This window comes from Ixodes scapularis, unplaced genomic scaffold (assembly GCF_016920785.2).
Source record: "Ixodes scapularis isolate PalLabHiFi unplaced genomic scaffold, ASM1692078v2 PGA_scaffold2__306_contigs__length_199485367, whole genome shotgun sequence".
Classification (NCBI taxonomy): Eukaryota; Metazoa; Arthropoda; class Arachnida; order Ixodida; family Ixodidae; genus Ixodes; species Ixodes scapularis.
Window position 1 is genome coordinate 5,915,955 of NW_024609857.1, and position 12,482 is coordinate 5,928,436.

Consider the following 12,482-nt stretch of genomic DNA (forward strand, 5'->3'; position numbering starts at 1 on the left):
GAAGATTCGGCGGAGAAGATTCGAGCGTAGCGCGCTCGGGGCGAGAATGAACAAGCACTTTCTAGAACAACAAAAACAGGGATGAACGATAGTAATGTCCGCAGCAAGAGTAAACGAGAACTTTCTACAAGTCCGTGACCCTGCGCGCGGCAATATTAACGAGACAAAAATGCCTGTATTTTCCCGTTTCGTCCCCAAAATAGCCGTCCATAGTCCGGACTGCGGGTTTCTGTATTAACGGGACAGAATTGCATGGCGGGAGACCGGTCGCCGAAAATTTCGTCCATATTGCGGGGTGTCCCGATTAATGGGGTCCATATTAACGAGACATGACTGTACATCTACTATGACTGACATAGGACTTACGCCTCTTGAATCTAGACGTGCTGTAGAACGGCTCAAGCTCCTACATAAAATAGTGAATAATAACTGTGCACTTAATCGGGGAGGAAAAATATCTTGGTTCTGTTATTGAATCACGCACCCGAAGCTTTCATCCATTAAATCTTGTACCGTACAGAGCCCACCTTAACTCTTTTAAATATTCGTTTTTTCCTCGAACGATAGAAAATTGGAATAACATAAATGAATCAGTTCGTTGTCTCGATTTTGATAGGTTTGTATTAGAAATACAGTAGGTATTCTGGTATGGTGCCTGGAATCTGTAATTGAAGTGTGTGTGTTTGTTTTTGTACTCTTTTTATATTGCATTTTTCACGGTTTTCTATGTTTTGTTTCGTACGGTGTGTACATCTTTAATCGATGACCTTTTTGAATGTATATGTATGGTTTCTCTCCACTCCTGCGATAACCTCATCGAGGTCGCAGTATTTTGAAATAAATATAAACTAAAATATATTAATTATCTTTTTAATAAGTTTGATGAATCGTGTTGACAATGAAGTGTGGAAATGCAATACACTGATGGTGAATATTGCAATCAAGCTATTGCTTGATTGCAGTGTAATTTATCTTCAGTTCTGGTAGGGTAATAATTTTAATAGTTGCACAAGTATTGCAATGAATTTTTCAAGCAAATAATATTTCTGGTTTTCAAGACCGGTTGCAACAGCAGAGAAGATATCTTTGGACATGCTTTGCCAACGGTAATACAGAAATTTGGTACTGCTTTAATTTTCTAAGCTGGAGCGTTTTTCCTATAGAAAGTAGGTGGCGGGGATTATCAAGGCCCACGAACCATGACTTGGGTATCACAGCAGACGACTAAAACGAGACTGTTTTTAGTGATATAATGCGACCGCTTGAAAACATCAAGTTGCCCAAGTCAGAAAGTAAAAAAGCCTGTGTTGAGAGTTTTAGTAGATCGTTTAGCAGACCACCGCTGCCGCCGCGAGCATGGAGGAGGAATTTTTAGACTCGTTGCCATAAAAGTTTCATTGGACGGGTAAAGAAAATTTATTGGTTGCCAGTCTTTAGACCCGGTGCCATAGAATTTTCTAGAAGCGGGTAAAGAAAATCTATTGACTCCCAGCCTTTAGAAATAGGACCATAGAACTGGCTGTAGATGTATTTATGGATGGCCGACAATAGAAGGCCATAGGGGATGATAACCTGCCACAGAATTTTCCATAGACGTCCATAGACCATTTTTGTATGGGCTTCTTGAGCGATGCAGATATTTACGGCACCTGGCAATCTATAGAGGCTTTCAGCGCGCGTCAGACTAAGCCGCCATAGACGACCTTCTCTTGTCTTACCGTGATACCGAGCCACTGAAGCGGGCGTTGACCTGATGCTGGGCAGAAGGACAGAGTAACACTTAAAATGCCCTGTCCTGTTGCGGTAATGATGAAGTGGAGCGAATGGAATAAGAGGGAACAAAAACTAAAGGTCTGTTAAATTGGCGCCCTTGCACAGCTGCCTGAAAGCGTCTATACTTCCTCTCACCTTAGCATGGACTATTTTTAGCCGCGCATGCTAAGTGCGAGCTAGTTACTTTGGATGAAGCCTCGGCGGCTGCACGAGCGCTAATGCAGTGAGTGCTCCAGTCAAGGCAGTCAAGGCTAGCTGTTCGCGCTTGCACAGTCTTCGAAGTTAGTCCATGCTAAGGTGAGACGAAATATAAAGACGAAGCCGTTAAAGTAGGTTTAAAAACACGTAACGAAAATCGCTAATTGTTTCAAGAACAAATATTTTTGAGTTTGATGAGTTCTAGCCATGCGCTTGACCAATCGGGTGTTTTCGTGACACTCTAACCTACACCAGGTTCAACCTGGGATTGGACCTGACAGCCATGGACGGGACGCAGCGATGCACAATCTGGGTAGTGGCCTTGGTCCTCCTGGCGAGCGTTCACTCCACCGCCGAAATCGTCGAGTTCGAGGTAGAGCACGGACCGCTGCAGAACGTCATTTACCTCAGCATCGATGACGGCGTGGTCGTGGTGGGCGGCCGTAACGCCCTCTACAAGCTGTCCCCAGACCTTAAACTGGAGGCCAAAAAGTCCACGGGACCCCGTCTTGATAATCCCCAGTGCACCCCGGACCCTTTGGAGTGCGCTGAGGGCAGAACTTTAACAGACAATGACAACCAGGTACTCACAACGTTTGATCCTGTATATCCCCTTGTGCTCGCTTGCGGGACCATCTGGCAGGGTATCTGCTCGTTTCATGATGTACGCAAAAAACTGAACGTCTCTATAACAATGGATAAAAAATTGTACGTCAACTACGTTGCCTCTCGTGTCAGCACGGTGGCACTCTCCTTGGGGCACATCCTGTTAGCCGCGTCTACCTACGACGGCCGCCCGTTCAACTACCACCCATTCTCGGTGTCTGCGCGCGTCCTGAACTCGGACGGTTCCGACTTCAAGTTATACTGGTTGGAATTTTATGGGTCCTCCTCCATCAACATAAGTCGGTCGCTGAAGAAGTCCTACAAGGTGCGCTACGTGTACGGCACGAGCCGTGACAGATTCGCCTACTTCATCGCGGTGCACAACACCGGCCTGGCCCTGGAACTGTTCGAGACACGGATATCGCGGGTCTGCGTGAGCGACCGTACCTTATTGACATACACCGAGCTGCCCATCCGCTGTGGCAGGGGAGAGTTCGGGTTCCCGATCGCCCAGGCTGCGTCCGCCGGACCAGAGTTCCATGGGGGCGACGGACTGGTACTGGTGGCCTTCGGCAAGCCCTCCCGAGGCCGGATGCAGGAGAACGACGCCAGCGCCGGCTCGGCCGTCTGCTCTTTCAGGATGGACGACGTCCATGATGCCTTTTACGGAGCCATCCGAGAGTGCGATTTGGGCAAGCCGACGTCCAAGTTGTCGCAACTCTACCACCAGCGCGGCACAAACTTGGAGTGTAATCGCCAAGTAAGTTCATTGTTCTTTTCCTCGTGCAAGCAAACTGAATATTCTAATAAAAAAAAAGAAGGCGAAAGATGAAAAGGGTTATCAAACTACAGTCGTCCTGAACATCATCTTACCGTTCCTCACTCAACGAGATTTCGACATTTATCGGTAAGAGCGCCAACGAACGCCGATGTATGAACCATGGTTCAATTGCGTTCACGCGCTTCGTGCACGAAGCGCGTGAACGTAATTAAATGAAGCAGGGAGGATCAAAAGGGGAGACTTGACAGATGCGATGTATCAGCGCAGAGACCATGAGAACGTGATGCTTATTACCTGAGCGCACTTCGCCTTTCTTTGGTTAATGGTAAGTATTTTGAGCTTCACCATTTAATAAAACCCCCTCTGCCCACTCAAAAGGCCCCTTATTAAATGCGTGACCAAATTCCGTGACACGCTTCTTCATTTTAGATATATTTAGCTCGGTCACAGCTGATTTCGTCGTCAAGTTACCCACTGGGACTGCAGTGAACAATCGAACAAACATAATATTGTATTTTTCGACCAGAAATCAAGAAGGTTCTTTTGCGAGCCCATCGGGAATAGCTTCATCGAAGGAACGATTCCCCTGTCCGGAACCCTGGTGCTGCACCTTCAGGACAGGCTGGTCACGTCGGTGACTGTCCTGCGACAGAACATGAGCGTCGTCGCCTGGATTGGGGACAACAAGGGCTTCCTGTACAAGGTACGTGAACCAACTTGAACGTCCTTCAGCGGTGCCTGTACCTGTTGAGACCCCGAGTGTAGCGAGCTAAAGGGCCGAACGAAAGATGGGGTCTCAAACAAAGTGGACCATTATCAAACTTGTTTAAGTTATTGTGCACCAAGGAGTTCGTGGTATCCAAAGCTTACTTGACAAAAGGTCAGCTATTTAGTTTCAGTTTTTATGTTTTACAGGGGAGAGGAAAGGGATCCTATAATATAATTTCAGATTTCACCTTCTTACCTGTAGGCCTTATAAAACGTAAGCCGTGGAAATAGTGTTCAATTTACTCTCCAAGAAAAAATGGAGCGCGACATAGTCCCTCAGGGGACTGAATGCGCTGCCGCAACCATTAGTCCTCCGGAGACTAAGGGGGAGGAGACCGACTTTTGCCCCCCCCCCCTTCCCCCCTCCCATTAGTCTCTCAAAGTTGAGCGCACAGGACTAACTTTTGCACCCTTGCGATTAGGCCACTGGGACTTAATGTTGCGCCGTTACCTTATTTATTCCTACATTGCGCTTTTATAGACCCAGGTGGCGCAAGTCAGCGTGAAATTCAAAATTAGTAACAATATTGTTATCGTTTGGATAGACCTTTTCCACGCTCATTACAATGACATTTGAACAGCACATTTGTGTGCCTATTATACATTTAGCATAGGCAAGGGATTAGAACACAGATGACACACACACACACAACGCACGCTTAATGACACGCTAATTCAATATATTTTTTATTTTCGGTCACGCTAATACAATCGCCAGCCCCAAAGGCTACCGATGAGCCTTTTATACTGATCATTAGAAGGGTGTCGCTTGGTCAGTGACCATCTCGACCGTGAATGATGTTACAAATAAAGTGCTGCTTTCGCAGCAATATTGTGCTCAAATATTGTTGCTAAATATTCCAAGGAGTGTGTCTTTTACTCAGAAACAACGGTACTCACAGTAATTATTTGTAATAGTCTATAAAACAGCGTCCCCAAACGCTCCCAGCTGCCATGTTTTCGCTTCCCCGCATAGACTGCCTCCTCTTCTCGCTGACACGTTTCCGTGGCAACCGCATCGTGTCTTGCGAAAAAGAAACATATACTTTAAAGAATGCAAAAAGAAAACAAAACATAAAAAACCTTTTTTTGTATCTGGAAACATTTTTATCACGCGCTAGGTGACTATTTTCATCACAGTTAAACCAAAAAGAAAATACAAACGCTTCCAAATCACGTTCCAAAGAATGCAAAGGGGAAGGACGCCAGGACAGTGGTCAAAAGCCTCATGGCCAGTGCATCAAAGATGGCCGCGCTCGAGTCAGGGCTGGCTTCCACGGCGCTACAGTGTTCGTGCTGGAACAGCGGCTGGGATCGTCATAAAGTCAGCTCCCAGCGGGCGCGTGCTCTATCTATGCTTCAATGTGACAGCACGAGTTCTCGCTAGCAAAGCGCAGCTGTAGTTTACGGTCTACTAAAAGTCCTTAATCTGTCATGTTTAAAAAAAACATTTATAAAGAATCAATTTTTTGTAGCAACAGTAATTTAAATCGAAATAATCTGATTCAAATAAAATAAATCTTATTTATTTTATTCTTTTTCACATTGCTCTTAATCCGTAGCAGTTATAGATTCTCTTTGACGTCACAGTACACCATGACGTCGCGTAATGCGATTACGTAACCGTGACGTCACCTGAGGCCACCTAACACCGTGACGACATCATGGTGTCTTCTGGCGTTAAGTGACTTCATTACGTCGTTACCTCAGGCCACACGACACCCTTAAGTCAGGTGAATTTACAGTTTCACCTGAGGTTGAGGTGCCACGTGACGTCACATGACATTGACGGCGTTTTTGTATGTTCAGAAAACCCTCGAACTCTGCCCTTCAGGGGCCATTTTCACTATACCAAACGAAGACCGGGACACTTTCCTTGGTTCTCGAAACACCGGGCATTGTGCGTGCGTATGCAAACGAGTAAGACGTGGCTTAGTCACCTCACCCCACGAGTGCATCTGCGAGCTCGATGTCAGTAATCCCGTCTAGTAGCAGTAAACTACAACTGAAATTCGGTCACCTTAATTGAGCCCTACACTTACTTTATTTCGAAACGTCCGCTCTTGTTACTTCATTGGGCGAAAAGCAAGCCGCATCCTCACAGGAGTATCGAAGTTGAGCCCAGCGTTGACGCATGAGCGTATAAGGAAACGCAATAAATTCCACCTCACTTCTCCACAAAAGTTTGTGTGATCTCTTTCTTGTGTCATCGCATATCTCACACTAAAATTTTATGCTGATAGAAGATTAAGTTTTCGCAAACGTGAGACCGGCTAGCTACGACAGAGGCCTGAAATTATCTGGGCGTACCCTAGGCATACTCAGTAAAGAAGAAAGCAAACACATAACAAATATTATGGCCAGTAGCAACCGTCAAGTGCGCTTTGAATAATTTCGTTCGTTTGGCGCACCGCATGCCCGTCCGGCGGATTTCCGGCGAACGGTGCGACATTCTTCACAAAAGTGCTCGACTTTTGCTTTCTTAATACGGTTTGTATGTGCGAATGTGCCTATATGATTGCAGGATAACTTTATGCGCATACGCGATGTTCAGTATTAGTGGGATGCAAGCGGGCGGGGATTTCACTTCGTGCAGTGCTGCGGGGCAGTACAGATAAGACATGAGGAGTGGGTTCAAATGGAGCTTTTCAATTGCGCCTTTGAGTTTTACCTCGCGTTAACTGCAAATAGTTATATTTCGTCTACGGGCGCACAAAACGAACAAACTTCCTGATCAACAACACTAATGTAAAGGCGCCCAGCTGGATGCTCGCATACTTATTCGTTGCTACAGCTGGTTGATTCGTATAGATTCCCGAGCTTCGCAGCGTCGAGATTCCCAGCACTGGCTCGTCCACATACCTCGAAACTCTAACAGAAAGGCTCAAGTACAAAAATATAACAAGCATGCGTTAAGACAAGCTGTCTTGGGCTTGTGCTAAAGCTTCGAGGTCTGGCCATTTAAACCAGGTTAGAAACCACAGATGACGCTCTCGGGACCAGAAAACATGAGATAACGGCCGTTAATAGTCCATGCTCTATGTATAATTTCTTGTCGACGTGTGGATCGAAACCGAAGCCACGCCACTCTCCTCCCTAACCAACTAGTTCCCAGAGTGCAACGTGCGCCGTGTTGCATGCAGGTATTTATAGAAGTAGTCTATTTACCCCTTTCGGAGTAGAGCGCCACCTGTTGCACGCAACCACAACTAGGTCCGCCGCCATCACGCAGGGGTCCCGCCAGAACCGCCTGTATTTTACCGCCTACAACGGTGCTGCTTACACTTTGAGTCCCAGTCTGCGCGCGCCGCATCAATATGCCATCGCATTGCTGCGTACCTTTGTGTAACCAGGATGGATACGTTGACGGAGACGGAAAAAAGGTACGTGTCAGACAAATTCTAAAGTGTTCAAAAAGAAAAACCGAGTCCTCGTGTTGTTTTCAAAACTTTCGCAGGTTAGACAAGAAAACGCTCTTTTCATCCGTAAGCGGAAGCGTCGCAAACGATTATATGTTGTAGTACTGTGGCCGTGTGTCGCGCCCCGTCTTTAACTGGAGAGGTACGGCTGCGGTTCAGTGCGCGGCTCGCATGCGCGAGCGGCTCCCTCCTTCAGTGCTTCTTCACTGGAACCGAGGCCGTTTTAGGTACTAGTTCGGCGTGTAGATGCATGATTACTTCTTCCTCAAGTTCGTTTCCTTTACTTTATTTCGCAAGTTCGGTTCCTTTACATTTACAATGGCCATCCAACGACTGGCCTCGCACCCCAACTGCCTCCATCACAGTATACGGATCCTGGGTCTTCTTTTTGCTTCAGCAGCAGGAACCCTTGACGAAGAAACTTCCCGCACTGAGTGGGATAAAAAAAAATTATACACCGGTTTCACACTATAAACAGCTGTGCATATTTTCTGTGCAAATAAAGATCAGTTCCAGCACACTTTTTTTTTTTTTTTTTTTGCAATGTCGCGTTTCGAGTGGGTTCAAACAAACGTGGTACGTTTACAAACGCCGTTAAATAAACCCAATAGATCAGTGGTTCTGGAAAGTCTACTCTGTAGCTTTGTGAGGAATGCCACAAACCGCTTAACTTGTTAGTCTTCAAAAGGTTACCGAGGAAGGAATTTAAAATGCGGGGCTGCCTGCCACCCACCCCTACAACCTTTTCTGCTGTTCTGTACGATTTGCGATTGCGATTTCTTGAACACTCAAGGTTGTGACTCGTGAGGCACCTTTTGCAGTTACTGGTACGCGGTCTTAAATTTATTGGAGGGGTACGAAAAACGAAACGAGCGAGTTCTCGGCTGTCACCGAACGACAAGCGTACCGGGTCGTTCGGAGTGGCCACGCTAAAAGCGCGATCACTATGATTATCTGTATTAAAATTATGGAATGTTACTAAAAAAAAAAAACACTACAAAACAAGAAAGAGCTTGCCTGTTGCGTGAGTAGTTAGCCCTTATCGATGCGGGGACCACGTATGCTTCGACGACGAAGTTGTAGCTTCTTTCCATGCACCGGTCTGTGCCTGACCGGCTCCTGTAAAACTGCTCCACCTTTCTGTCACTTATATGTGGCAGTATCGATAGATCATTAGACCAACAGGTGATCGGGAAAACACCCGCACAAGCCATAGCTCAAAACGCTACGGCGGCTACGCTGCACGCCGACTGGTCGAACGCAAGGTCGAACGAGACGAACCCTGCGTAATGGCGGCGATTACCCAATGATGCTAGATGTTTTACAATTCCGCCTAAATTTTTTTAAGTGTTGCCAAAATTCTGAAAGGGGTCTATTGACGGACTCCTCCGCGCCAGCTGCACTCCGAAGAAAAACTGGTAGCACATGTAGCTACGTATATCTGCCATTATCTGTATAAATGTGTGTGTTATGTGCCTGTTTTCATCAACATTATCATCATCGTTTACGCCACTCCGTGCGAAGAGCACGTTTGATGAAACCTCCTGCATGTGGGGAAACTTTCAACTATGGAAGTCTAGATCAGAGCCGTGTTTACAGGTTCGCCGGGTGGCGGTGGTTATGCTAGAATGTGACCCTTTGTGTGAGTGTCCCACAGCCAAGGTCAAGGGAGATAAGAGAAAGTTTACCCAAGTGTCATTGTCCTTTTTTTTTGTGTGTTTTTTTTTAAACTTTGCAGCTGAGTTTGAGACGTTGCCTCCTCTTTTACTACCTTCTGTTGTGTTCTCTTTCTGCCCCAGTCTCAGGTTTACAGTCATGTTCAACTTACACCAGCTCGCCTGCACTCTGACTATTTTTTCGTTAAGAGGTAGTATTGTTGACACGAACGTAGGCTTGCCTATTGGGCAAATAGCTTTTTAACTAATTGTATACCTAACCACATTCTCCGTAAGAGGAAAGCTTTTTATAAGAGAATGTTGCAGTTGACTACGTCGAATGCCTTACTCAGGTAAAAAAAAAAGACGTGAAGCTGACCTATATTACAAACTACTTTAGATGCAGCAGACGTAAAAGATACAGGAGAGAAAAAGATCTCACTCTGCCGGCCATGAAGCTATGCTGATTAAGAGTGAATATACTACGAAACTTGAAGGAAAGGGATTGATGGATAACCATTTCAAAGAGTTTGAAAAAAGAAGAGAGAAGAGAAATGGGTCTGTAGTAAAGAACGTCACCACTATTTTCAGATTTCAGGACCGGAACAACCACTGCCACTCTCAAGTCGTCAGGGTATATTCTTGACGTCAAGGAGCTATTAAAAATTGTGCAGAAGATAGGCGTAAATAATTCATGATAACCCTTAACAATTGCAGCGGGTACCCCGTCAGGACCTGCAGACAATGCGGGTCTCATTTCCTTGATACATAGCCTACCATATTCCTCATCGAGAACTGCAGAACCTAATGGGTCAACAAACCCGTCCGAGTGAGGCAATACAGTTGAGGAACAGTTATTATTATTATTATTGTAGACTGACGCCAAGTGATCCGCAAACAACTCAAACATGACATTCGCACTGCCGCTATGCTGTTCGAGACGATTTCGGAGTCAATAATTTTTCCCAAGCGCGATTTAGCGTACCTCCAAATTTATTGGGATTTTTTACGAGATCTGATTCTACTGAGACACAATGCGCCTGGCGATCACGGTTTAAAATTTTTTTCATCGCTGTCTGAAAATTTTAAATTCAATTTCCCACTTTGGAAGACCACTTTTCTTAAACCTGATGTGCTAAAAATCCTTTTCTGCTTTAAAAGCTTCCTGAGTTCACAAAATAACCAGAGAGGGAAGAGAGATTTTTCAGATGTTCTGAGAGGGATATATATGGCCATGATCTCCTGAAAACACTTGTAAGGAGATATACTTGGTCGTTGACATCAGACGACTCCAAGATAGAAGCCCAGTCAACACTCGATAGGTGGTGATACATTCCATTGGAGTCCCCCGCTGAATAGTTATACGATGTGTGTGAGGAATGTCCATTAGAGGGACTGAGGACCGGAGGATCAAAAATAGAAAGAACTACATCAAGAGCAGGGTGATATCTATCTTTAGGAAGCATAGAAAGTTCACTTCGAGCCACACGTACACCGTTCGTGTTTGAAAATAATAATAATAATAATAATAATTGTGGTTCACTTTAAGATTGATTTCGGAGAGCACAGGCATTGTTGGGTCTGTCCTTGTGCTACTGCTTCGTATAGTATTCGCTTTGAGTGCGTCTCAAACTTTTTACATTACTGCAATTCCTCTTCATTGTCAACAAGACCTAGAATTTGTATTTTGTTACCATTCAGCACAGTGTACGCCATGTATGGTTATATTCAGTGCTCTTTTCTACTTGTGTGTTTTATGTATTCATTTCCATTCGGTGTGCCAGTACCAAGACCGAAAGGTTGTTCCTGGGCACTATAATAAACATTGATTGATTGATTGATTATTATTATTATTGTTATTATTATTATCATTTACCAGAATCAAGACCGCATAGGTGTTCCTGGACACCCAATACAAATTGATCGATTGATTTACAGCGGAGCTGTTAAGGACTAGGTTCCCCAGGATCATGTCGGGTACCAGACAAATGTCGACACAACACTCTGGTTGCCTCCGTTGCTCATAGATGGCGGCAGCTGTCCAGAGTGCTGTGTTTTCCCGTTGTCTGCTTGCCGCCGTCGCTCATAGATAGCCGCGACCTTTCCAGCCTTTTCACTCTGGCTTGCCGACTCGCGGACGGCCATTACATCGTTTCCCCCATAGTACAGTTTCGCTGGTCTTCCTTCTTCACCAGAGTGAAAAGGCGGAAAGTTTATTATTTTCAACTTTTGCGTGGGCGCTTGCTCGGTGTTTTATAGCTCGTTTAATGCTTCGATGTAGCCGTGCTGCATCGAAGCTAAACTGGTGCTCGATTTGTCAGATGTGCTCCACGGTCTGTTTTCAGTATAAGCTGGAAGAATCGGCCTGGACCTTGCTGTACTCCACCGACCTGAGTGGGGGCCTCGGAACGGCCATCGAGAAGTCCACAGCCGTGGATCCGGACGGAAACTTCGCATATTTTCTGACGGGCAAGAAGGTATATCGGGGCACTCCACTCAAGTCTTCATTTATCTGTATTTTCTTAACGAATTAAGCCGCTCTATTTGACACAGAGCGGGTCCCCCAAAGCAATATTTCTAAAGTTTTTTTTTCTTCTCTTTATTTTCTCCCCCTCCGAGAATGGACGACGCATTGCCCAACGCTGAGCCTCCGTCCAAAATGTAGCGCTAACAATCCGAACCAGCTGCCAAAGTTTCATAACTAACCATTATCTTATTCAAAAGCTATCAAAGGTTTTCTTTTTTTGAAACTCTTTATGGAAAAATAGGGCCCGTTTATGGGGGGTTTGCTGCCATCAAGCACCATGTATAGGAGGGCTCCGTCGGTTGCCATTTTCCCCCCGAAAATTAAAAAAAAAAATCACATAAAATTAATAAGATAACGGTTAGTTCTGAAACTTTGGCATCTGGTTCAAGCAGCTAGCTTTCCTTTTGGGTGAAGAACCAGCGTTCAACGATGCGTATGTCACTTTTGCGAAAAAAAAAAAAACCGCTAAAAAATATTTTTCTTGAATGGATGCTTGTAGATAGTGGTGTTCAATCCTTTATAAAAGCATATGTATATATATATAAATATAAAAAAAGTGTTGCACCCCGTTTCGAACACGGAGCGCAGCCAGTTTTAGTTTGAAACGGGTACGGGTTCGGGTTCGGGCTCCAAAAGCGTGCTTCCCCGCGAACTATTCGACAACGACGCCACGGTTTCAAAAATAATCTACGAAGGACTGCTTCAGCCCTTTTTAGGCCACCGCAATTGTTCCAAATTGCCACAAGCGTTGTTCT

The 12,482-nt window shown here is 45.3% G+C and overlaps 1 protein-coding gene across 1 annotated transcript in view; it reads left to right on the top strand.

Annotated features, from left to right (window-relative positions):
• The first annotated feature begins 2,254 nt into the window (after nt 1–2,254).
• Nucleotides 2,255–12,482, top strand: part of LOC115329251 (plexin-A4-like) — a 33,941-nt gene continuing 23,713 nt past the window's right edge. Inside the window, exons 1-3 of the mRNA XM_042291677.1 lie at nt 2,255–3,337; nt 3,885–4,061; nt 11,546–11,677. Of these exons, the coding sequence (XP_042147611.1) occupies nt 2,255–3,337; nt 3,885–4,061; nt 11,546–11,677 (1,392 nt within the window). The remainder of the gene's footprint in view (nt 3,338–3,884; nt 4,062–11,545; nt 11,678–12,482) is intronic.